The sequence below is a fragment of the Numenius arquata genome, chromosome 5 (genome assembly GCF_964106895.1).
Source record: "Numenius arquata chromosome 5, bNumArq3.hap1.1, whole genome shotgun sequence".
Classification (NCBI taxonomy): Eukaryota; Metazoa; Chordata; class Aves; order Charadriiformes; family Scolopacidae; genus Numenius; species Numenius arquata.
The window spans coordinates 15,326,145-15,353,025 of record NC_133580.1 but is presented as its reverse complement, the minus strand read 5'-3'; the positions used below and the strand labels follow the sequence as shown (position 1 = coordinate 15,353,025).

At 34.8% G+C, this 26,881-nt stretch overlaps 1 protein-coding gene across 1 annotated transcript in view; it reads left to right on the top strand.

Annotated features, from left to right (window-relative positions):
• Positions 1 to 26,881, top strand: part of CHM (CHM Rab escort protein) — a 68,624-nt gene that overhangs the window by 24,943 nt on the left and 16,800 nt on the right. The window contains exons 5-10 of the mRNA XM_074147715.1: positions 1,297 to 1,672; positions 3,534 to 3,650; positions 4,365 to 4,485; positions 6,934 to 7,159; positions 19,884 to 19,961; positions 26,162 to 26,266. Of these exons, the coding sequence (XP_074003816.1) occupies positions 1,297 to 1,672; positions 3,534 to 3,650; positions 4,365 to 4,485; positions 6,934 to 7,159; positions 19,884 to 19,961; positions 26,162 to 26,266 (1,023 nt within the window). The remainder of the gene's footprint in view (positions 1 to 1,296; positions 1,673 to 3,533; positions 3,651 to 4,364; positions 4,486 to 6,933; positions 7,160 to 19,883; positions 19,962 to 26,161; positions 26,267 to 26,881) is intronic.

Below are 26,881 nucleotides of genomic sequence, written 5' to 3'. Positions count from 1 at the left end.
CCATGTGAGCTCCCTGAGTTTTTAAGTGAGGAGCAACTTTTAAAGGATACAGGGGTTTTGTTCCCTCTTTGAACAGAAACCCTGCCCCCCGCTTCCATCTGTAAGGCTAGAGATGTGTGAGGGAGCATTTTTATACGTATACTGAATAATTCCGTGCCGTTCAGTGAATTTTAACCATCCAGTTAGTTATTGAAATTTTGTTCTGTATGTTTGCGTGTCACCTTTAAAATCATAGTTCATTAGTTTTCAGCCAAGATTAAATTGTTTATTCAGTGCATTAATGGCTTGTGGTATAAAAAGATAAAAAGATAGCGCGAAATTATTGCTGAACTCCCTTCACTTACAGTGACATTGATTTGATTCATCTCAGCTGGTAGTATAAACTAAAATTCTAAGTTCAAAAGTAGTGGATTCTAAGGTGGATGTCATTGAAGTTCAAGATAAAAAGAGTACATGAGATTAAAAGTGGAGGTCTGCTTTGTAAGAGGAATTTTAAAGAATTGTGTTGTGAAAAGGAAATGGACTGTACAGAGTAAATGCTGTGTCGTAATGTTCCTGCTTTTCCCTGGCTGCCTTCATCTACTGTGCACAAATTTGTAAAATTGCATAAAAATACCATTGCTACACGAGGGAACTTTGTTCTGTCTGGCTGTTACTCGAACAACTAATTAGAATGCAAGGTCAGAGTTGACAAAGTTATCTGAGAGTTTTACTTAAATTTCAGGTCAAAATTGCCTGCATCTCTTATGGACTTGCTATAACAGTAGATGCAAAGTAGTCTCGGTTGTATAAAGCACTTTGGTTTTCTTCAGTGAGTTTGTTTTTTAAAATACCCGCGCTTAATGACTTTAATGCGGTTTTGCATTTCAAGTTCAAAGAGGGTTTTTAATCCATAGGAAAAACCTAATCAAATTGCTTTACTGTTTCTTTTTTTAAATGTTATATTTCTTTTGGTCATGTAGCTGTGTATGGTGTTTCACCATGAGAATTTTGATTTTCATTTTAAGCTCATTCCCTCTTTTGTGTCCATGTAAAATAAGAACCCCAATTTGGGGTTGGTTTTTTTTTTTTTCCTCAGTAAAAATACTCCTCATGAATTATATCTTTGCAGTCAAAGAGCAAGTATTCTTTAGTGGGTGGTACACCTGATTTGGCCAGCATAAAGAAATTCTAATGCTTTTCATAGAAATGCTTGAGGTTTACATTCTGGCACTGACTCAAAACTTTAAACAAGTGTTTAAGACTGTTTAAAAGACCTTTTCTCCCCGCACTTCTTCCCCTTGTGTTTTTAATCAGTCAGGATTCCGCTGAAGATGTTGAAGAAGCTGGTGCCTTGCCAAAGCTGCCTGTCTTTGGAGCTTCTGGTGCTGAGGGGGCTGCTCAGGAATCGAAAAAAGAGTGCCCCCCAGAGGAGGGCGCCTTACTGGGGGCGGAGAGCCGGGAGCCAGACAAGGCTGCAGGCACTGAGCCAGCGAGTGCAATGGAAGGGAATGATACAGAAGTAACCTCTGAGAATGACAGTTCTCAAAATACGGCTTTAGACGAGTCCTCTCTGGAATTGGGAAAAACTGAAGCTGCACCCTCAGAAACTCCTGCCCAAGAACCAAAGAAAGTTACATATTGCCAAATTGTTAGAGAAGGCAGAAGGTTTAATATTGATTTAGTTTCCAAGGTAGGAACTAAGTGACTCTTTTCATATAAGTACTTTGCTTAAAATGCTGAATTTTTAAAAAAGTCTTTCATGTTGAGGAGGGCTGACACTGTACCTGTGAGACAAAAAAGACTCTCATGAGAAGTGAGCAAGAATTGCTCCCGTTGAAACAAATGAGGTATTTCATATGTGCTCTTTAGTGTTTGTTTATAGCTAAAGAGACCATAAAGCATAGCTCAGAAATATGTCCATAAAAGTAAATTTCCTGAAACTTAGAAGTAATACTTTCAAAATTGCTCTTTTAAATAGTACTGTTAAAAATATATATATTTCAAACACATAGAATCAATCTATATGCAGATCTTTGATGTTTTTAAAATGAAAAATAATTTTCTATTGGAGCACTTCCTAGGTTTTAGATTTTCCTAGTTGAAACTCACCTTGTCTCTCTATACTGGTTTTGCTTCTCTGGCAACTAAAGCACTGAACTGTAATAAATTTTATTGGAAAGAAAAAATAATTAGTTGGCTTGTATGTTATGGAGTAACTGTAAAGGTAGTCATTATTGTGTTGAATTCTTACTGGTATGTGTTTTACTTAGGGGAGAAACTATTAGTCTGATATATTTGTCATACCGTTTAAACTCTAAAATCTGCTTTTTATGTGCTTCACAGTATATGCATATGGCCCTCCAAATTCAAGTTAATTGGAAGTTTTTCTTAACTACTGTGCTTTAGACTATGCATTCTGCAATGGGAAGTTTTCAAAAGTTGAATGCTTAATTTTTTGTATTTTGCATGAGAAGATTTTTCAAACCTCTGGAAACTGGGAAAAAAACCTTCAAGAATTTATTGAATTCTTTGTGGAGACACTACAAAATGCATTATTTCAAATTTTGGCATTGTGTTCCAAATGTAGATACCTCTTTCATGTATCATTGGAATGACATAACGCAAACAATAGTCAGTGTATAGTGGTTAAGCAGATAATACTATTTTGTATCCTTTTTTATACTTTTTCTGTGCCATTGTGTTACATGGTGTTTATTGCAATGAATTCTAGAATTTCTGACAGAAGAGTAGTCATCATGGCAAGTTTGTGTTGGTTTCTTTCTGGCACTGGGACACTGACTTTCTCGTAGTGTCCTAGTTAGTGTCCAGTAAACATTTATCTTGAAAAGTCCTGTGTGACCATGCAAATTTTGTTACTCAGGGCCACAAGACTTGAAGCATGTTTAAACTAATCTCCAATGCTTTTCAATTCAGACATACATCTTCTGTTAATAGCTACATTTCTGTCCCTTAAGTATTTCGTAATATATTTGTACCTTATAGAAAGAGTACAGGTAGGCAGATTATAAATTAATATAACAGAATATGACTAAACCTTAACTGGGGGTTTAGGAATTTACATTTAGAAAATGGGACCTTATCATTTTGGGTAATTTAAGAAACAACTAATGATGATTTACACAGACAGCGTCATGTACTTCACTGATATTAGGAAATTAAGGTTGTAAAATACAGTGTTCAAGGATATATAGCATACAGTACACAGAAATTATCCAAGATGACAATACGAAAAATTGTCTCAAGCTGTGACTGCCAGACTAATAAAACTAAATGAGCAGTAGGCTGACAGCTTCTCCCTTTCTCTCCTGTGGACTGCTTTGTCTCCTCCATCTGCATGGTTGCTTCAGTTCATTTAATATTATTTTGCTCATACTGCATCTTGATATTCTTTTATTCAGGTTTTACTTCACTGTGTGAACTGGTAAATAATTATGGAAAACCCCTTACAAATGAGTAGTGTTGGTATCAGTGTTATCTTTTGATGTAAGCACTTTCTCTTTGCTCACCCTTTTTTTTTTCCTTCACTGCAGTTGCTTTACTCCCGAGGTCTGTTAATTGACCTTCTGATTAAGTCAAACGTTAGCCGATACGCAGAGTTTAAAAATGCGACACGAATTCTTGCCTTTCGAGAAGGAAAAGTAGAGCAGGTATCGTAAAATAATGTATTGCACAAGTTTAATCTTATCTTTTTAAAGTCAAGAAACTTGAAATTGGTTTCTTGAGAGTTTTGTAACAGTAAACTTGAAGAAAAGTATTTTCCTTAAGATTCTGATTTTATTTCATTTCTGGGATGAAAAGGAGTTTGTATGTCTCCTATAAATAATATATAAATAATTTATATATTTATTTTAATATATATAAAAATATAATTAAAAAAAAAAAACTAACAACGTGCAGTGCATTAAATTATTGACATAAATCTTTGCCTCATGTCAGATATTAAATTATGACCGACTTGGCAGTTAATTCGTAAAGATTCACAGGTTTTAGGTTTCCAAATTCCTAGCAGAGACTTGTAAGTAGCAGAGAAGTTGTTGGTGTGATGTAATGGCAACATGAGATTTTGGCACAGTTAATTAATACAAACTCTTTTAACTTAGCAGTCAGACATGCAAGTGAAATTAAGGGAAATAAAAAGGGGAAGAGGCTGAAAAAGATATTAAAGTATTTTTGTTATGGAAAATTGGTAACTTTTATTATAGTTGTAATAGAAAATAATGGAAATAAATTCATAAGAAAATAACTATAATAGAAAATAGTAATTTAAAATATTTGTTAGGTAGTCAGACTATAGTGTTGCTTGATGCTTTTCATATCTAGAGTATGGAAAGTATCTGAAACTATTAAAAAATATTTTCCAGGTACCTTGTTCTAGAGCAGATGTCTTCAACAGCAGACAGCTCACTATGGTGGAAAAGAGAATGCTAATGAAATTTTTGACATTTTGTTTGGACTATGAACAACACCCCGATGAATACCAAGGTAGTGTTTCATTGAACAGTGTACACTCTCTTCTTATGAGTTCATTCAGTTATGCACAATTTTGATACCTCTCCACGCAATTTATTTTTATGGATTAATTTTCAAAGTATGCTTTGACCTTTTCATGACCTTTTAACTTCAATGTTAAATTCTTCTACTTAAGCACTTGCTCTTCTAGTTCCCACATCATTTATTATTTATGTTTTTCTTAACAGCAAAATTATTTATTACAGCAAAGCTGCAAAATGTTTTTCATAATTTTTAGTTGTTTTCTTCCCCCTGCCAGGGATTTTTTCATATGGTGTGATATACCTGATTTTTCTGTTCTGTTTTTTTGGGGTAATATGTAAATCTTCACAATATGATACCACAATATCAGAAATGGAGAAAATGGAATTTTTTTAAACTTGAAAGTAAATGTAATTTAATGCGTTTTAGTTGCAGAGGGCAAGTTCGAAGGGCCTTTTTAACTGATGTCTTATTTAGAAGAGAGAAAATCTGAATAGATTTGAGCCATAATGTGCAAAGATTAATGAACGTCAGCTAAAAGAGGAAAATTGGCTAACAGAAGGAAGGTGATAGAAACCTACTCTCTGCTTTGGGTCTGTGCACCTCAGGGTACAAAGAATGATGTTCTCAGTTGTTGGAGTCTAAAAGTAAAATCTAAAGCAAAAAAGAAAAATCTGTCACAAAGAAATAATGAGGAAAGAAGAATAGTTAAACTACTGACATAAGTTTCAGACAAGCATATCAGTGCTTTTGTAGCTTGACAGTAGCTTGGCTAAGCAGTATTTTTGAAAGAATCCAATGTTAAGGTGAAACAATTGTTAAGATACTGGTTTGCTACTTGAACAAGAACCTTAGGTTAGGTAGAAACATCAGAGAAAATTATTATAAACGTATGCGAGAGAGAATTGGTCTATATTAGGAGTGATCTGTTAAGATTAGGAGAAAGAGTCTGTAATGAACTCCAGAAAATCCTGAAGGCGGAAAAACTCATTAGAAGGAAGTGGTTTATAGATTACAGGCAATTTCAGGTTTGCTGCTCCTGTAAGAAATGGAGGTGCTCAGAGTGAGAATATAGGTGATATTTAGAAAAATTATTAAGTAAAAAAAGGAGACGCCACATCAATTTTAAATGAATCCACTGATTCATGTACCTAAATGACATTAAATTTATTTTACTTCCAGAGATAGTTAAACAGATTTTGTTCCTACATTTTAAAATAGCTTGACAAGTAATTGGGAATATTTTGTGTCAGATTAGTCAAATGTAAAGACTTCAGAAATTTAAAATTGCTCTTGGTGAGATCATTACATTCGTGGGAAGGCAGACTTTTATAGGAAGAGTTCATGATAGTGAAGAATTTTTTAAATCTTTTTTCCATAAAATTTGGAGTTATGTAAGAAGTCTGAAGTGAGGAAAAACTTGAGAGTTGTTTTAGAACAATAAAACAAAAAAACCCTGCCATTTTATGACATGCTGCTACCCCTTGCAAAGGCTAGTGAGATACATTTGTAATAAAACAGTGGTTGAATCTTGAACAGAATATATAACTTAATAATACTAGTCTCAGCATTGATGGAAGTGTTTCTAAATTACCTATTAATTTGTCCATGAATGGAATAATCTTAAGAGCAGATTTCTGAATAGTATGAAAGTATGCTGTTGTTTAAATACGGTCTTTTCCTGGAAAAAAAAATCATTTAGTTATTAAAATAACTAAAGTTTTTCAGGGGTATATCAGTGACGTGCAACATTGATATTAAACATCTCCTGAAAGACTTGTGTTTCTTTGAATTTCAAAATGTGTCAGCAGTAGTATTCATTTAAAGGGAGTTGTGCTTCCTCATCACTGTCTTCTTTGTGTCTCATCCATACTTGTTTGTTGCAAGTCATCAATTTGAATCACACCTTCTCATCTTTGGATTAAGACACTGTGTGAATGGCTTCTCTGCACATAAATACACACTCTAACCATGTCAGTATGGATTCAGCAGTACTAGTCCTGAATGAATGTCATTCAGATATAATATTTTGGGTAATTTACAGGAAACAGTGTCCCAGAACACTTCAATGGATTTTTGTCCATGGTGGCTCCCTTTTCTCACATGATTAAGAAATGGGTTTAGACCAAGTATAACATAATGAATAGATGAAGCCATATTTAGAGGTTGCTTTCTAGACTGTTGGAGTCCCATACAATGGTTTTGTATTATGCTGAAATATTTTAATAGAGTGATATTTCTGTCTTCTGAGAAAACTCATTTTCTGGAAGTAAATTTTTTAACTTTCATTGACTTGCATTATCCATTTTCAGCAAGATGTTTGTTGGAAAACTCAATTGCTTTTGTTTATTTAAATACGATAGTACTTGTTTAAGTTGAAGCATGTGGGAAAATACAAATGCTATATAATACCTTTACCTAAATTTACTTTTTCCTCAGACTACAAGAACAGTACCTTTGCTCAGTTCTTAAGTACACGGAAGTTAACACCCAGCTTGCAGCACTTCATTCTTCACTCTATTGCAATGGTTTCAGAGACTGATTGCAGCACTCTTGAAGGTCTTCAGGCAACAAAAAAATTTCTTCAGTGCCTTGGCCGCTATGGCAATACACCATTTTTGTTTCCTCTGTATGGTCAAGGAGAGATCCCACAGTGCTTCTGCAGGTAGGCTTCACTTTTCTAATACATATCTTCAAAAAGGAAATCCTTGGTAACCTAACACTAATAGATATTATTCAATAGGAATCATCCTCTTAACAATTCCATGGTGGTTTTATTTGCTTTACATTTTCTTTGACTGGGAAATTTTGGCTCCCCCCCTCAATAAAAAAGGAAAAAAGAAAAAAAAAGTTGGAAATTATGCTACTCTAATACTTTGAAATTATTTTCATTGTATTAAAGATGCAAATTATAGTAGCTGGCTGTCGTGAGGGCTGCCTATGGTAATAAGTACTAGGAAATGTGAAAGAGAGAATAACTCGTACATAGCTGTCCCTTTTTAAAACTGGCAGAGGAGACTTGGAGTGGTCTGTCCAAAGGCATGACTATACATTTTAGTAGGTTGAGAAAATTTCTGGTTTAGTCTTCCTGAAGTTACAGGAGATACATGTTTTCAATTTGTGTTACTAATTAATGCTGAGGATGCATCGTGCATTCGTAGGTAGATATTTAATAATGAACTGGATTTTTCTGAAAGAAGCAAAATTATGCCATGCGTCCAGTTTATTATTAAATAATAAAAATTTAATTCTTACATCACAGACTTATACAAACAGAGCAACTGATGTGAAATTATGTCCTTATTCTCTTGGCATCATTTTGTAGAATCTTGCACTTATGACTTGAACAGCAGAAAAGATATGGTGAAGCCTTGTTACACTGAGCCATATACAAACTGCAGTTTTATATTCTGTTATCTTAAACAGCAGCCATATGTTCTCTATTACTTGAGCCCTAGAAAGTAATTGAAACAACAAAACCCTATTGATTGCAGGATAAAACAACATCCACTTCAACCCCTTTACTGGAACTGTGGGCAATGATAATGTAGTCTTCAGTGTGACTCCTGAGTTGTGCTGGGCATTGTAGTTCTAGCAGAGGAGTTTTTGATGGATGTTTTTGGGACCATCAAGAATACATGTGCAGGGGGTGGGCGGTTTTAATTTTCAGTTGTTTCCAACAGTTGAACTAGCTTTTAAAAGGCTGAGGTGTTTTTTTTAATCTTTTCTTTTGCTGGCAAGCAGCCTTTCCATCTGCTCTATGTGGATTTTTAATGTAGTAACCTGTAGGTCTGAAGTAAACATTAACTGTTTAAAAAAAGCAGTATTGTATGGTGAGGCCATTTTGTTGTCCGAGTGATATATTTGTATATAATTCATTTAAATATCAGTGCAAAGTCTTAACCTGCTTTGTTCTTTGTTGGTGGACAAGTGCTGCTTTTTACATGTGTGCTACTATTAAGAAATTCTGGTTTACAGGATGCTGTTGGACATTATCTTCCTGTGTTGTCTGTGTGTTAGATTCTGTTTTTCTTCTCTATTAAGAGTTCTTAAATTACTGCTGTAGCAGCTTGAGCATATTTGGCAATGTATAGGATGGATGCAATTATATGTTGATAGAAACATTCTGGAATAATTATCATAGTTTGTGGAAGGTATCTATGAAGTAGCTGGTTGGCATCAGCAGCTGACCATATTGTGGAAGGTCTTGTATTTGGCCTTAGCAACTAATGAAGGCCACATGGAATTGTCCTATATAATGTATATATGTAGATTACCTAATGATTCCATTAGTTCATTAGACAACGAGGCATTGTTCTGTACTACATCGAATAGAAATGTTATTTGGTAACATCTGTACCTTAAACCTCTTTACCTCTTTCATCTGTACCTGAAACTGTATTTGTATGGAGGATTTTAGAAAATGTGGACCTATATAATTAGGTGCTCAGACAGACAATTTTGAACAAGAATTGTTTTTAGGTAAGTACTGTGGACATAGTCATGCAATAGAACTTGGTTCATAGATTTTATGGCTGTATTTGTCTTTACAGGACTTCATAGGGGTTTTTTTGCTAAATTATAAGTCTTACAATAAGGGTAGTATTTTAATAGTTGAAGCAAATTACTCGTGTCAAACCAAGAAGTAATTATACTTTTTAAAGGTTTGTATTACAAACATTATAATACAAAATAAAAGTGTTAACATCTTTGTTTTTAAGTAAACAATTTAGGAGGCAATCACAATTTTATTTTTTTTTTTAGATTAATCACAGTTTTTATATGTGGTCTGCCTTGGGTATTATGTCTTGCTAAAACTGAGCAGTATCCGAAGAATACTGTTCAGACTGTATAGCAAAGTGGTAACGCCACAACCTATACATCATACCCTACAGTTTTTATCACCAGGTTATCAGAGTAAGGTGTCACCTGTTCTGTGATTTCTAACCACCGTTCTATATTCTGTTTTAATGTAAACCTCTTAAGCGTTTCTTGCAGCCAGTTACACTGTGTGTTCTCATCAAGGCTACTGTTATAAATGGCATGCATGCATATTTATGTGAATGAGTCAAAGACATTTGTAAGTCACATCCTTGCATTCTAAATGAATTCTGCATAAACAGTACAACATTTTATAACTACCGACGACACTTGAGTGAGTAAAAGCAGTGTTAGTTCTTTATTGGTTTAAACAGGTATGGTTTAGGAGAGAAAATTAAACTTTTATATCACTGTAATGTACCTCCCAATATGTCGAGGTACAGATGTGAGATTTCTATCTCCATAAATTGGATTCGTGGTACAAGGAAGGTCATTGGAAGCCTAATGCTATTCCAAGCTGACAAGCAGCAAAACTTTACTGGCCTGTGTAACAGCTTCCATTGGTTCAAACTTCTTGGTATGAAACTCTTATGTCTCTTCCTTTCTAATGAATCAGTAGTAGTAGTAGTAGCATGCTTAGTAAAAATAAGTATAGTAGTATCTCATTCTTGAGGAAAATCAAAGCAAGTCTTTACATTCGATATGGTAAATTTAAGACGCCAAGGAAAATCAAAGCAAGTCTTTGCATTCGATATGGTAAACGTAAGACGCCAAAACTTCAATAGGTAAGGCAGCTGGGAAATCAATATATGTTTTGCAGTTTGCTGTTAACATGTTGGTTGCAAATCTGTAATACAGTTTTCATTTTCTTGAAAAATGTCACTAAAGAAAAAGTGTAATTGGGCATCATTGTAAACTAAAGTCTTGGTGATACAACATTTAGAATATTTAGTGTGATTTTGATGGTTTTTTTCTGCTTTTAGAAAACATTAGGAAATACCCCAAATATTTTCTGATGTAGGAGGTTAATGTTAAATTTGTCAGCTTCCAAATTTTCATTTGTAACAAGGGGAAAAAAAAGATACTTGACTTAAAAATCTGAAATAGTTGTCAAAAATGAGGACATAGGTGCTTTTGCTTGTTGTACAAAATTCCTCTTTTGTAACTGGAATCTCCTTTCTTCCAGTTTTTCAGAAACAAAAGCTTTTTGAGTATTTTTATGGTTTTGAGGAGTGTTTGGAAGTGCTATTTTACAAATATATTTTCATATAGTTCACTTCTACAGTTCACCTCAGTGAAATATACCTCTTATTTTCAGTTTTCCTTTGAGAGGAAGCTTTTTTTTTGTTTTTGGAAACATTTTTCTGGAAGCTCTCATTTGTGATTCTCTTCACCCCTGACCAACGTTGTTTAATGAATGACAGCTGAGAAATCAGTTGTAGGTTGTGGCCTCACTTCTGTGATTTTCCTCAGTGCTTTGTGAACACACTGAATTTTGGGAGAGACTGTGGTAGTTTCTCTTCAGTTTGGTTTCAGATTCTTTTTTCTGGACTCTTGCAAATACAAACATTCAAATGGAAACAAGACTTTCAGAGAAGTAGTAGTGCCATTTTTCCCCATTTGAAGTTTTAGAGGGAGTTGGAGACTTCGCTGTCTGTCATCTTATAAAGGTTCTAGGGGGTGATGCATCGTGTCTTTTTTCTCTTCCTTAAGAGTCATCCAAGAATTGACAGATGTGGTTGTGGTAATAGGTGCTGAGGTGGTGGAATGTCTTTGGCTGCTTTGCCATAGGAATTAGTGATTCACTGACTTTTACGGGTAGTCAGTTGATGACCTGTGTTTCCTATAAATAGGCTTTGAACTTTTACGTTGTGTATGTATTTGGTGGGCAATGTAACCTTTTTTTAGTAGTTGTTACAGATTCTAGCTGAAATTAGTCATTTTTGTGTCAGTGCCAGTGACAGTAGTAATTTTGTGATGGAGGAAAGATCTGATTAAGATGGTTCATCTCTTTCAATCCCTATATTTACAAGAAGATTAAGAGTCCAGGCTGAGATATGATGGATTGTGTGATTGATTTGGAAGGTTCCTGTATATATTTCAAAAATGAATAATCAATTTTTATCCTTACACTTGAACTATTATCTGCTACAAATGTCAAAGCTTCTGAGGTAGTCTCAGGTACTTTAACATTTCCAATTATGTCCCTGTTAAAATCTCTAGAAAGATTTTAATATTCTGAAATCAATTAGGAATTGAATCAAATTAGGAAACCTGACTGTAATAAGCACTTAGAATTGATATATAAAAATCTTAGTGCAACATCTTTTTCATTTGAATCTATACATGAGTATCATGCCTCTACAGGTAAGCAATATGCGTAACTTTTCTATATGTTAATTGTATGATTTGACATATTAATGAGAAATCCAAACAATGTTAATTCCTTGTGACGATCAGATATGACAGATTTGAGTCTTAGCACGTGTAATTCTATGCAAGTGTGAAAGAATTGTAGGTAATTTAGAAAACATAGGCTGTATCTGAGGTATGAGTTCAGTCCTGTATTTCAAAATAGGTAATGTTAATATTTATATGTCATAATCTTATCATTTAAGATTGTTCCATTTCTTTGGACGTGAACAGTTATTTTGAAATTACTGACAACTTGTCAGTATAACTTGGGTTTTACTAAAATACTGAATAGTTGCAATGCTGCTTTCTTCTTGTTTTCCCTTGCCTTTCAGTGAAATAATAAAACTTCTGATGCAGTTTGGGTTTTAAACACAAATGATATATTTCTCTTCATTCTGTTGGCAGATGAATGCGAAATGGGCAAGCGTAGTTAGCATGATTGTTTGTAGGATCAGTTGTTTGTTTTTCCCTCTAAGGAGAAACTCTTTCTTGGGATAAACATCAGGGAAGTGAGATAATCCATCATTCTGAGACCTGTTCCCTGGTGATGGATGGATAGATTGGTAAAGTAACTCAATAATCTTCATTTTTTTCAGGTTATTCACAGATCAGTGAGCATTGTCGTTAATAAAGCTATGGAATGCTTTTGTGTCCTTGCCCACATTATTTCTCAGAATTTGACAGGAAAAGGCTTTTAATTTGGAAATAACCTTTGTTGTGAAATGCATTCTAAGTGTATGAAACTTTGAAAGTACCTTCCCATTTTAGATTTTATCTTTCTTCTCAGTGAGATGTTTGTCAGTTGCTTAAAAAATTATTTACAAATATGAGAGCTTTTCTGCTCCTTGCTATTTTACTGACAAGAAATACAGCGTTCTTGAGAAATTTATACCTCATGAAGGCCTTCAGCCATTAGAATATATCACATAGGATGCTCTGATCATATGAATGTTGTCGAAGTATATTGATTTCAGATCCCTAACTAGACATGGAAAAGTTTTCAGTCAAGAAATTGTATAATAGGGGTAAGAATATACCCTGTGGTATAGGAACAATAAATGTAACATTAGATATTAAAAAAGTCTGAAAATAGCTTACATTGTCCTACTATCATTCTTGATCATGTTTTCTTCATTTTACAAACATATTTGGAACTTAAAAGCACAAAATAAAAATACTATAATGATATTTCATTAATTATTTGCTTTAATAATTAAGAAAATAATAATAATAATATGAAGGAAGTATATCTAATACATTATTTGGTATTATCTCTTAACAGTCTCTTAATAAGTAAATTACTCTCTGCTTGTGTGGGGATGTGCAGATTCCAGTTTATATATTCTTCCTGAGAATTAGGACTCAGACATATGAATATGTTAGAGCATTATCAGAAGATCTGTGCAAGTGACATGAATGTTTATTATTGGAGCAAGTCTGGAATGCAATGCATATGTAGTTTAGTAGAGTCCTTTTTAATTAAACTAGAAGACAGAGAAATGTAGCTTCCAAAACATTACTGAATTAGTAAAATAGTCCTTCATTTCATTGAGGGTTAAGATAACTTGAATTTTTATGTTTTTTCTGGAGGCAGAGAGCAAATAACTGAGTTTTATAGATGAGCTAATGCTTAGTGACTAGTTTCTAGTTTTTGTGTCTTTGCCCTACGGTCCTGATTTCCCAAGCTCCTCTGTGAGGACAGAAGTGTTGTATGATTGCAGCTAAAGGACCTTGTGCAAGGAACACCTTCTTCTCTTACAAGGTCAATAGAACTGAGAGCCAGGCAGGTCTTATACTTCTACCTTCCATAGAGATAGTCTTCAGAGTGCATTTGTAGTTAACCATCATCACAAGAGCACAAAAACCACTGAACTTCCCCCCGCCCCCTCCCTTTCTGCTGTGTAGTAATCTCTTACAGTTTCCACAGTGCTTTAGTCATAGTTCCTAGGACACTTGCTAGTTAAATAGTTGAATATGTTGCCTAGTGGATCCTCACCTTACTTTTACGTAAATCATCTGTTTCTTGTGTTTAGCATCCTAGAAAATGTTTCTTAACCTAGATTCACTAAAAAGTAGTGTTAATTGCAATACCCTTGAAAAATGTTTATATAATTCTTCCATTTAATAAGCCAGTATTAAGCAACTTTTCTTTCAAATTCCAGTAAACATTTCTGAAGCAGCTGTGCTAGACCAGCTACAATATGGTTAAAACACGGTGTTTATCCTCCAGTTCATTTCAGGTCTTTGCCCAAAACTCAGTCAAGGGTACACCGTGGAATTTAAGTGCAAGTTAATTTCTAGCAACTTCACTTTGAGGTCTGTTTTTAGATAATTTTGTAAAGCAAGATGCAAGCATACTGACTAAATTTGTTGAACAGACTATTCAGGGCTCACAATGTCATTATTTTAAGAAACAGCACTTTTTACATTGTGATTATGACCGTTCACAAGCTTGACAAAACTTCATGGCTCTAAATACTTTATTTAAGAAGGCTAAATCCCAGACTGTTTTCTGTAATTTATTTGCCTTCGTTTGGGTAGGTGCACATACTGAGATTTGACTTTTTTTTGTGGAAACTCTGTGTTGGGAAAATTGACTGCTTATTTTTTAACTGTAGCCATTTTATTTATTTGATTTGTCTGTATTCTCCTTTTTAATGTTTTTAGAACATACAAAAATGTTGTAGGAAATGCTGAAGTTCTAGAGACTGTTCAGGGAACGCAGAATTTAACATAAGAACCAGGTCAGAGGTTTCTCTATGTATAAAAACAAATTGAAGGAGGACAATTCATTAATTCAGCACTTGGCATGTTGTTTGATCTTTCGCCAAAGCTTGCTGTGCTGTACGTTCCCTTTTTAAGGAGGGAAGCAAATAGTTTTTACTATACAAGTCCGTACAGTTGAGGAGAAAAATCATTTTTTTTAAATTAATTGCTCTGTGCATTTTAGAAACAGAAGATAAACTATGTGCTAGAAATAAAAACTACTTTTTTTGGCGTGGAACTTGTAATACAGTTTTCTAATTCTTTTATGTAGTTTCAGAATGAACTATGGGTAAGTCTGTAATTTAAGGATGTTTATGCTTTCTCTGCATTGAAAATCAAGATGTCAGATGGAGAGACATTCTATTTTTGTTCAATTAATATCGGAGAGCATTACATCAAAGCAGTAAACTTCTCTTGTAGCAACAGATGCAGCAACCCTGAAGCCTATTTTCTCTCTTGTTACATTAGTGTTTAATTAAAGAAAACAACTAGTTGGAGGCAGTTACTTTCTGTGAAATGTAATGAAGATTTATTTTGTAAGTGACCTTCACTGTATTAGCGGAATCAGTAATCAGTAAAATTAATAGAATAATCAAATTATATACAAACTCATAAATCATCACGAATATGCTGTCAAAAATTCAACTTTTAATATGTCCTATTGTTTCACAGCTGTATTAAAAATTACAACTACTGATTCCTGCCTTGATGGGAACTGAAATGGCATTTAAAGGCTGTGTATGATGGAGGGCTACCAGGCCAAAAATTTTCACAACTGTTAATTTAGCTGTAATATGATTTGATGTCACCAGGGCAAAGTTGAAGTTGAGTACAGTGTTGTTACTATCTTTCAGCAAAACTTGAATTATTGATGTAGGCAGTCGCCAGTTAATTAGAGTAATATCAGTTTAAATGTCTGTCATTTAGGGTTAATGGTATCAAAGAGTTGCCTTGTACTTGAAGTACAGTCAGATCATCTTGAATAGCCTATTGTATGAAAGTAATGTTAGCACAATGATTTTACTTTGTCATAAGTTATCGGGATGCCATTTAGCTTAATATTTCAATTTTTATATTTAAATAATTTTGTCAAGTTCTTCCTAATGTGTCATTTTTCATGCTAGGCTGTTTTAATAGGTATTTTGGCTCTTTGTAATTGTTTAACACAACACAATCAAAATTCCTTTCCATTTTCATTTAAAAAGAGAAGTTTTCCACCGGTCTACTCTGAAAACAGGTCATGCCCTCCTCCGCTGGATAGCAGGCAACTCTTGAAAATAAGTAATTCACATTTTTGCGCAGCCAAGCAGGAAAGTTCTTTCAAAGCACGCTAGAAAAATAAAGTGCATATATCAAAAAGCCCTTGACTGTGGTTGAAGTCAAAGGAAAAATATAATTTATAGTTTTTAAACAAAGGAATCGTAGTTCTAGTTGGGTTAATAGTGCTGTTCTTTTATACAACATATAAAATAAATTCATCTGAGTTGGTCTGAAAGATCCTAATACATGCTTTGTCAGGCAAGAAGCCATTGGTTGCAGCATTAGAGATAATAAGCCCGTAGCTCAAGGCTTTGTAATAACTCTTCAGTGAATGTTTAACCTTTGTGTCGTCTTCAACAATCTCCAGACAACCAAGGTTGGGATTCAACATGGTATATGTTCCCCCTGCTTTTGCATGGGTAGAAGAGGTATTTCTAGAGAACTGGATCTTCTGATTCAGCCAGTAGTAAGTGATATTGCTGACATTTCCTTAGCCTGCTACCTTTTGGAGTCCAACTCGGAAGAGATGTGAGTGGGTAACACACTTTAGCTGCGTCATCCATGCAGTTTAAAAGGTGTTGCGGTACTAACGGTCTTTGAACTGTCTGATACGACTTTTGAATGCCAGTATGGATTCCATTTTAGGAACTCAGGTTTGCAAAAGAGCTGTTTAACTTTAAAAAAAAAAACAACCCAACCAACCTGTTTTTGTAAACCAGAAAAATTCTGCTAGCATCCCAGAAATTTGGGAGAACTATGTTCCACCAACCCAGCCTGCCTTTCTCATATTGATTGTCTGCTTTGGCTAGTCTGATGCCTAGCTGATGGTAGGCAGCTATTAGAACTGTAGTCACGCTAATCTGTTGAATTACAGTGTAAACTTTACTAAAAGATAAACAGAATTACACATTCTTATTTTAAATACAGTACCTAGGCAGACTCTGTTAATGAAATAGCAGGTGCAATTTTGAATTTTTATGCCCTCCCAGTTTCAGCTCTGTCCTTCCATCTGTGAGCTGAACATCAAGTGGTTGGGTCATACTAAACTTCAGCTGAATAACAGGAACTTGGGAAACTCACAGTATCCTTCTTCGGCATGATAAAATGGAACAGTGTGTCACTGTATTGAATGGGCTAGATACTGTTTTATGATTTACTCATAAGAGGCTTATTTATTTTTGAATAACAGGGATCACAAGAACACAGGTGTATTTAACTTGGAAGGAGTTAACAAAGGAAGAATTGCCAAATATCACCTGATAGCATTAGACAGTTGTCTCTGATAGAGCAGTTCTCTCTGAGAAAAGGATAGGTAGTTTATGTCAATATGCAAATTATTTCTCCATTCTTTCTCTTCAGCATTCATGCGAAGAGGTCAGTGAGAGCTGATTCATCTGAATAAACCACTGGAGGTCCTTAAAAAAGTAAATAAATAAATTAAAAACCCATACCATTAAAGATTCCCAAGATAGATCAGACATTGCAAACAGTCCAAACCTGAAATTGTATTGTAAGGGATCAGACACGCCTTCCCTGTCTTTTCTCTTTACCTTTTTCCACTGAGTAATTTCCATGGTGACTGGAAATTTTAAAGAGAAAGATGATTTCTTTTTTAATGTAATTTGAAAAAATATTTTCTTAAATGTTATTACTACCCAATTCTAGAGGCTTTAATCACCTGCATTTTGTATTATTATTATAGTAAGAATGCCCCTGAAATAACGCACTGTAAACAAAAAACTGACTGAAGTTTATCATCCCACATGGCATCCTTGTCTCTAAATTGGAGAGACATGGATTGGTGGACCACTTGGTGAATATGGAACTGGTTATATGATGGCACTCAAAGAGTTGCAAGTCAATGGCTCAGTGGGACTGAGTGCACCCTCACTTTGCACCCTCAAGTTTGCCAATGACACCGAGCTCTGTGGAGCAGTCGGTAATGCTGAAAGGCTTGAGAGGTGGGCCCATGCAAACCTCATGAAGTTCAACAAGGCCAAGTGCAAGGCCCTGCACATGGCCTGGGACAATCCCAAGCACAAATACAGGCTGGGCAGAGAATGCATTGAGAGCAGCCCTGAAGAGAAGGACTTGGGGGAGTTGGTTGACGAGAAGCTCAATATGAACCTGCAATGTGTGCTCACAGCCCAGAAAGCCAACCATATCCTGGGCTGCATCAAAAGAAGTGTGGCCAGCAGGGCAAGGGAGGGTATTCTCCCCCTCTGCTCCTCTGTGTTGGGACCCCACCTGGAGTGCTGTGTCCAGCTCTGGGGCCTCCAACATAACAAAGGACATGGACCTGTTGGAGAGGGTCCAGAGGAGGGTCATGAAGATGATCAGAGGGATGGAGCACCTATCCTATGAGGACAGGCTGAGAGAGTTGGGGTTGTTCAGCCTGGAGAAGAGAAGGCTCCAGGAAGACCTTAGAGCCCCTTCCAGTACTTAAAGGAGGCCTACAGGAAAGATGGGGAGGGAGTCTTTATCAGGGAGTATAGCAATAGGACGAGGGGTAACAGTTCTAAACTGTAAGAGGGGAGATTTAGATTAGGTATTAGAAATTCTTCACTCTGAGGAAGGTGAGACACTGGAACAGGTTGCCCAGGGAAGTTGTGGATGCCCCATCCCTGGAGGTGTTCAAGGCCAGGCTGCATGGGGCTTTGAGCAGCCTGTTCTAGTGGGAGGTGTCTCCAGCCATGGCAGGGGGGTTGGAACTAGATGATTTTTAAGGTCCCTTCTAATCCAAACCATTCTATGATTAATTCACAGTTAATCATGAAGCTTTGACCTTGAGAATCTCTAACATACATCCTGTTTCTGCAAGATCCTGAATTTCTCCGCGTTTTAGTGCTCTCACAGAAATTTAAAATACATAACATGGAGAATATTGGCAGTTTATGCTTGCTTGGCAACATTTTGAAGAGTGTGGTTTTATATTGAAACCTTTCAGAAGCTAGAATTAAAAAAAAAAAAAAGTTAAAACTGGTGATATCACAGTCATCTCAATGTTAATGTGGGTCCAGTAAAAATTGTAGGCATCACCTTGTGTCACATCAGATCAAGAGAAGAGTATTTCCCAGAGATTAAGCCTGTCTTTTGGCAGATATAGGAAGTTAAGATTCAAAGATTAACCTGGGGTCATGTTTATCACCAGATCAACTGAACTTTGACTGTGCAGCTTTACAGGAGATCAGTCTCCGACTTTGTGCATAGGACAGGTTCATCTGGTGAAGAGCCACAGCATGGCTAGTGATGATATTTTGCCGTGGACTGACTTGACAATGGAGTCCCTCATGTTTAAATGTCATAATCTAGCTTCTTTAAATTTTGAGTCTCCTTAGAGTTTAAATGCAGATGAGTTGCGATATTGGCTTGCTGTTTGGGTAGCATAATTTTCTTTGGTTTGGGTACTGGGTTTTGTTTGTAAGTGGAAGACTGATAAATAGCTTAGTATATTTCAGTTTATGAAAAACTGAGCAGTGAAGCTAGTTCCTTTTTTTCATTTAGGAAATTTTTCTATCATCAGTCCACACATAGAAGATCTTAAGCGATTATATCGTAATTTAGGCATAATCTGGAGGAATCACTATTTGTAAGAGGTCATCTTTAGATTGTAAAAGTCTTCATTCTGTTGGGGCACTTCTCAGTGCCCTCAAAATCTGAGCTGCTTGTAGTCAGTGTAGTTTCCATGGAACAGTAGAGAAATAGCTTCTGAATCATGCTCACAATTCTAGTAGGAGGTTACTATGGTTATCATGTGTTCTTACATTTTTATTCTACACCATGTGCAATGTAGCGGCGTCAGAATATCAGTAGATATTCTAAGCATCTTCAGTAACATCCTGAATGACTGAGATGGTGGCAGAGAATGAGTACTCAAACCAATGTAACAATTTAGAGGACTGAGATAAATGCTAATACAAAGAAAAGTTAACAACATACCTTTACAAAAACAATATGGCATGCTTTATTTTCATTGGGTTTTGATTGTCTGATTCAGAGATTAAGATGTGCCATTAAAAATGTACTACAACATGCAAGGTACTTTGCCTTGCTTATGACACACACTCATATTGATTACAATTAGTTGTCATAAGAGTAACCTTTATTTTTTCCTAATATGTTTCTAGGTTGTGTGCTGTATTTGGTGGTATCTATTGTCTTCGCCATCCTGTGCAGTGCCTTGTAGTGGACAAAGAATCTGGACGGTAAGGGTAATATAAGTAACCTCCTGTTTATATACAAAATACAGATGAAAAATGTGTTAAGTCAATTTAAAAAAAATGATTTTTCAAAGATCCTCCTTGGTATTAATAACACATCAACCTTGATTAAAAGTAATTTGTGTATAGGTCCTCCAGAACAAGGAAAGTGGTCTAGAATATAGAAACTAAATTAATTTCCCTGTGATATTACTACAGCTCCTGATCACCCAAGCTTGGAAGACAAATCATTTCAGCTGCCGGGGGGCTGGTGATGAGTGATGTTAGTTTTCCTTGTGGCCTTACCTACTCTAATTGATTTTCATCAGATGACAACAAAGCCCTCTGTTATTGCATTTTTAAAAATGGAGCTCACCTAAAGACTCATCAGATTAATCTTTGCTGATAATGCATGTCACTCCAAGAGAAAAGACTTTAATGAGTTTTTAGGTAGATTGTTGTCATAAACTATGCTGCCCTCTTATCCTAGGATAAATTCTTCTACAACGATATCAGGCCTGTAGGCGGGTTTACAATTCAGCTAAGAAAAATCAACCCGTAGTTTTTTCCATAGTGGCATTTTTCACACCTCTAAATTGTCATGGTTTCTGTTATATACATTCTATCAGTTAGTAGTCTGACTGCAGATTTTGGCTCTCTTAAGAGTCTGTTTTCAGCTTAGTTTCTGTAATTGAAAAGTTAAAAATGTTCTGTAGAAAATTTTGAAAATTAAGCTAGAAAATATGTAATAACATTTTATTAGGAAAATTAGTAGTTAAATGATCGGTGTAATGTGTTTACTTTCCAATTGCACTGCACATTTGACTCTTTGAGCACAGTACTTGTAGGTAGATTTGTCATCATATGGTCAAGTAGTGTCTGTTTTCCCTGAAATTCTATAAACAACAGATCTTACGTTTCTGTCAGTTCCTCAAGGTTCTGAGTTCATTGCAGGTTTTTGACTTTGAAAGATGCAAATGTGATAGTATTTCATCGTGTGTGTCATTGTTTTAAGCACGTTTCATATGCAAATGAAATTATCCCCCTTTCATAAACTCTGTAGTTTATTTTTACAGTAATAATTGAACTTTTATTGTAGGCAGCATTATTTTCCAATAATGTTTAAATAGTTAACTTGCTCTTTCAGAGGGACAAAGCTTATAGTTGTTAGCAACTTCCAAACACCACTTTGTGGAGATCTTAATTGGTCAGTGGTGCTGGTTGCCCCAGTTTCCAGCTTCTTTTGCACATTCTGAAGACCTTTAAAATTATTGTTTTCTTTGTTACCATTATATGTATTCCAAAAAAGGTGGAGTGCTGCTTTTCCTTTAACCTCCTTTTGTGTTTTGAATCTAATAGGTTTCAAGTGTCTTTTTTTAGGCTATTAGGCTGCTTTAGTGGTTCACTTATGCCATTTTCACTTAAAACTGAAGGATAGATTTTTGAGGTGCAGAATTACTGAAATATTTTTAAAAGACTTTAACAGATTTTCAGTATTCCAAAACCACTGCTCTTTTAATAATGCCATTATCTGATACTGAATATGAAGAAGCACAACACATCCAGCTTCCCAAGTCTAGTTACCTGCCTTTTCCTTGGAGCTGCCTGCCTGCTTCTGTTGTTTCCTCTTAGGTCTCCCATAGTTTCAAAGTAGGTGTTTTACCAAGTAGTATTTCTACACCAAAATAAAAGTAAACAAAAAAAAAAATCTATAGAAGAGAAGGGAAGTGCCAGACTTTGAGATGATGAAAATAATGCAGCCTATGTCAAAATATGTTTTTTAAAAAGGTATTTTCAGTAATGCAAGGTGGATCATACAACGTTCCCTTTTTTCCTTAATGATTTTTAAAGTCTCAAATGTCGTCTTCACTGTAGCAAAAATGTCACTCAGCTGAGTTTGATGCAGGTATATGTTTTTATTCAGTTATATTATTTTTTCTTTTATATTCTTTTCTCTCACCTGAATGCAATAGTGCTTTTACTTGCTAAATCTTTTCTTTAGAGTGTTACTTAGCAAGCAACCCAGTTAATTGCTAAGATCATCACTATTTCCTTTCCCTTCTCTTTCTTTCTTCATCTCTTTCCTACTGTGTATTCCCTCCCTGCACCAGCTCTAATTTCCTCTTGACTTTGGGCTTCAGTGTTTTGCCTAATAAAAATCGGCTATCAAATCGTTAATGAGGGTATTTATGAGTTACTGAGCTTTTGAGTCAACAGGCCATTAATAGACAAATTCATATCTCGTTGTCAGTGCGGCTGTCTCTGTAGCTTCAGAGGCAGCTTTTCTTGGTTACAAATAGGTTAAACTCATAATAGTAGAAATTTAGTCAAATTGTGCAATATTCATTTCTATCTTGTAAGCATCTTCTGTAGGCTTCCAGACTTCATCAAGATCCTAGTGCAGTTATTTTTTCACTATTTTTTATATTCTTGCTTTAGTACATGTAAGGAAAATTTATACTTATAGCTACAGCCTTGATTTTCTTCTCAAACTTTGTGGATAGAATTTAATTTGAAGTTCTTAAATATCACCAAAGTTTATTCTAGCTCCTTTCTAGACATGGCTAACATTCTCTTCGGCACAAGGAAAATAAGAGCCCATTCAATATCTAGTTGAATTGCTTTTTCACTTTTTTACCACCCATAACTGTATATACAGAAAACTGTCGATTTCATCCCCAACTATATAATTATTTTTATCATTTTACTATAGCCTTTTTTATCGTTTATGAAAGTAAGATTGAGGGAAGACAATGTGGAAGTATAGAAACTTTTATACATACCTGTCTTAACGTTTTGGTAATCCACTTTAAATTTTCTAATTTTGACGCATTTTATCATATTAGGTCTGCTGTTTTAATACATATGCAGACCATCCTGCGTTCTTGATAGAACTCTTATGCTCTGTTAGAAAATAAAAACCATATCATATTCCTTAGGTTGAAGAAAAACCACATTGAATGTATGCATGATAATTATTTTGTTGTTTATTTTCTCTGTTTTATTGTAGGTCACTTTTTGGGGTACATATAAAATTTTAAGTATTTTAAATTACATGGATTGTGTAAATAATAATGGTATGCTTTTTATGTTAATCGCACTTTACGTGTGTTTCCAATTACATAATTCTGTCTCAAAAATGGAAAAGATGTGACAAATGGAAATTTATACATCTGTAATAAAAAGATATAGCAAACACATAGTAATTTACATATCTTTCTTGAAATATTGCATACTGGCTTTGTCAGTGCTGGTAAGTCCATTTCAAGGATGTCGCCCTTAGTCCATTAGTTTGGATAATGAGCCCTATAAAGTACATTTATAACTCGTGGCACTGCAAGGAGATGGATTCTAATTTTCATCCTTTTATCTAGACACATTGAAAGAAGGTCAATGGAGGGTTCTCTATGATTCATTGTCCCAACACATATCAGATGACAGAGACCTGATAATGTCAGTGCATAAGTGTTTTCCATATTTGGAAGCAGTACTTGAAAGAAATTTTCTCAGCATCATCCTTTGAAGTAAAGTGGAGACTGAAATTAAAAGCACTATCTCTTTTTCTGTTTAGAATCTTATCAAACATAGGACCTGATAGCTACTCCTGAGCAAAGGAGAGGAAACAACACTTAGCAGGAAAATAAAAAGTGTGTAGTTGCTTTTGCTGGCTTTGAGTGATACAACATGACATTTAATCAACCTTTCCCCTTCTATAACGTTTAGGGGGGTGGCAGGGGAAATTGTTTCATAAACAATAAGAAAGGTTATAATTAGAAATGAACTGTAGCAGCTTGACTTCCTTGTTTATTTGCAGTATTCAAGTGAGTTCTTGAGAATGAAATCAGTTAGGTTAACAATAAGAAAAACCTTAGAGTTGGAAGTGAAACACATGTTGAATAGAATGTGATCGAAACTCTATGAAGAATACTACATGTTTAAAGTTAAACAATGCTTGTACCATTAGACATCTTTTAATGTTTTCGAGTTATCTGTTCAATTAGAATATCAGTATATATGTAGTATCCAGTTTCCTATGAAATCAGCATTAGAAGTTAGTGTTATACAAACATGCTTAATTGTCATAAGCCTCTTAGATTTGTAAGTAGACATTGTGTGCACCCTTTGTCAGTTCTCTTTTCAGACTACAAAACCAACTGATTTACTAAAGCTAGTGGCAGCTGATTGCTATTACTTCTTTAGGTTTGGTTCTCATCTCTAGTTTTATAGAGAGTTTTGATCACAGAAACTAATGAATAACTTGAAGTTACAGAAATGCTCTGTATTCATAAGGTATAACTTGCATGTCAGATATAAACTGATACAGGAATAATGTTGTGCTATGATAAAACACATTTAAATCTGTAGGGAATCTCTGTCTTAAGCATCCTTTTGTTTCTTTTTGATGTTTCCCTGTGCATATGTACGTGGAGATGTGTGTGTGAGAATTTACTGGTTTCAGTCCTGCATATTAAATCAACTGAAACATTGAGATACTGATTCAGAAGAATTTAATTTGAAAAAATGCAGTAACTTTCATACACCAAGCAAAAGTTAAATAAAACTAATTTGCTTTATTTATTTATACAGTAGATGTTCTGATATTGTAGAAAACTTTAAAATCTTGTTTTAGATGTCAGTATTAAGCCTTAAAGATTCTTAGTATATGGAAACAAGCTATAAAGAAATAAATTGTAGTGCATGTATTTTCCTTGCACTTTAGGTAGGAAAAGCATTCATTAAGGTAGGTGCGCTTTAAACCTGGAGGAGTTTCTAAAAATGTTTGTAGTGTCTCAGTTTGAGGAAAATATGTACAGTTAAGTTGAACACAAATTATGTCATGTAGGAATCAGCGGTAGAGGTTGGGTTTAGTTAGTAAAGGAGCAGCCTCCTTTTTATTTTTTTTCATATATATTATTTGTCATATATATGTCATATATAAATCTGAAGTTTGTTCTTTCATAGAGACTTTTCCCCATTAAAATCTGAATTTTGTATCCTGTTCTTATTTAAGCTCTCTGAATTGCTTCTTTCCTGTGGTTTGCATTTCTGAACCATTTATCAGATTGTCAGTCTGTTGTGTTACACTTGACTCTTGAAAATTCTTGTAGCAGTGTCCCAATTTTTAGTTATTCTCATTTTGTTTTGACCTGGTTGCATTCAGAAAGGCTTTTTTGGAGGGTCTTGGGTTTGTTGTTTTGTTTGTTTGGGGTGGGTTTTTTTGGGGGGGTGGTGGTGTGTTTTTGGGTGCTTTTTTTTTAGTTTTCAAAGTATTGCCTGAGGCAAATACATCTTTGCTTTAGAATTTGTATATATTCAAAGACAACCAGTATCTATCAAAAACATTTGTGTTGCTTTTAAAGCAATATGACTTAGTTATTCCTTTTGTATAATTAAGAGATAAATGCTATGTTTAGTCACAAATACAGAAGCTCAGAAAAGTCCTTGGCTGATGCACATATTTCTCAGGGATTTTTCCTTACACCTCTGAAGTTAATTTGCCATGTAATTTGTCAAATAAGATTGGCAAAATAAATGTGTCTTTGGTAAGGTAGCTGATTGGGGGGAAGAAACCCACCATGATCAGGTAACACCTACAAAACCATTCACAGTATTACTTTATTCGTAGAGTCATAGAGTCGTCTAGGTTGGAAGGGACCTTTAAGATCATCTAGTCCAACCATCAACCTAACTCTGATTAAAATAAATAAATAAATAAAAAAGCACGAAAGAAAACCATACAAAAGACCCCCCCACATTACTAAACTGTCTCTAAGCACTATGTCAACCCGTCTTTTAAATACCTCCAGGGATGGTGCCTCAACCACTTCCCTGGGCAGCCCATTCCATGTGTCAGGAGGTAAGAAACCTCTGCTGTTTTCGCCTCCTATCAAATGCCAGCATTATTAGCTTGCATTTAATTTTCCGTATAAAGTGACCAATTTGTTGAAGTTCTAATATCATTATCTATAACAGCATTGTGTATATATATATAAAAAAAATTGTATATACCAAGTAGAATGTGTAAGTCTAGGATTTAGTTATCAATTTCAGTTGAGTTGTTTCAGAGGTTCACATATTAAAGAAGTGGGTAGCTAACTTATTTGAAAGACATAAATGACGTTCTATGTAACTCAGTTTTGAAAACTTACACATCCTTTGTTACTTTATATCTAAATTTCTTATTTTGGTTTGAATTTTTTTAACAGTTGCAAAGCTATTGTGGATCATTTTGGACAAAGAATAAGTGCTAATTATTTTATTGTGGAAGATAGTTACCTTTCAGAGAGTGTATGCACAAATGTGTGTTACAGGTATGTAGTAAAACAGTAAGCATAGTAAATCTCTTTAAATTATAGTGTATAAAGTATCATGTGAGTTAAGCTTAAGAGATTATTGTCTCCTGCTTTATCTTGGCAGTACAGCTTAGTTCTGTGCATAGTTTTTCTCTTCCTCTGCATACTTGAGGACATACTGTATTTTCTGTGTTTAGGTTTTCTTAAATTTTCCTCTAAATCATATTCCCCTTCTCCTTATGAAGAAATCCAATAGCTCTAAGTGCATTTCACGTTTGTTAAAATGTGTTTGGAAGGTGAAGGTGCCTACCACTGCTCTCCCTTTAAATATGTTCAGGATTAGAAAAGTATTAAAAGTCATTGTTTTCTCTGGTTTTCATTGTTCTTGCCCAAAACATGGAATATCCTGCCTCTGTCTTCAAAATACTGCAGATGAGATAGCAGCAAAACTGCAATAGTAAGTGCAGTATGGAAATAATCATAGGCAATGGAGGATTTGACACTTCACAAACGTCACCCTAGTGTATTTCCCCTTAATCCAAAGTGTCCTATGCTGTTTGGAACACAAAAAGTCCTGTAATACGCTGCTACTAATCTTCATCAAATAAAAAATAATATATTTTTTTTTTAAAT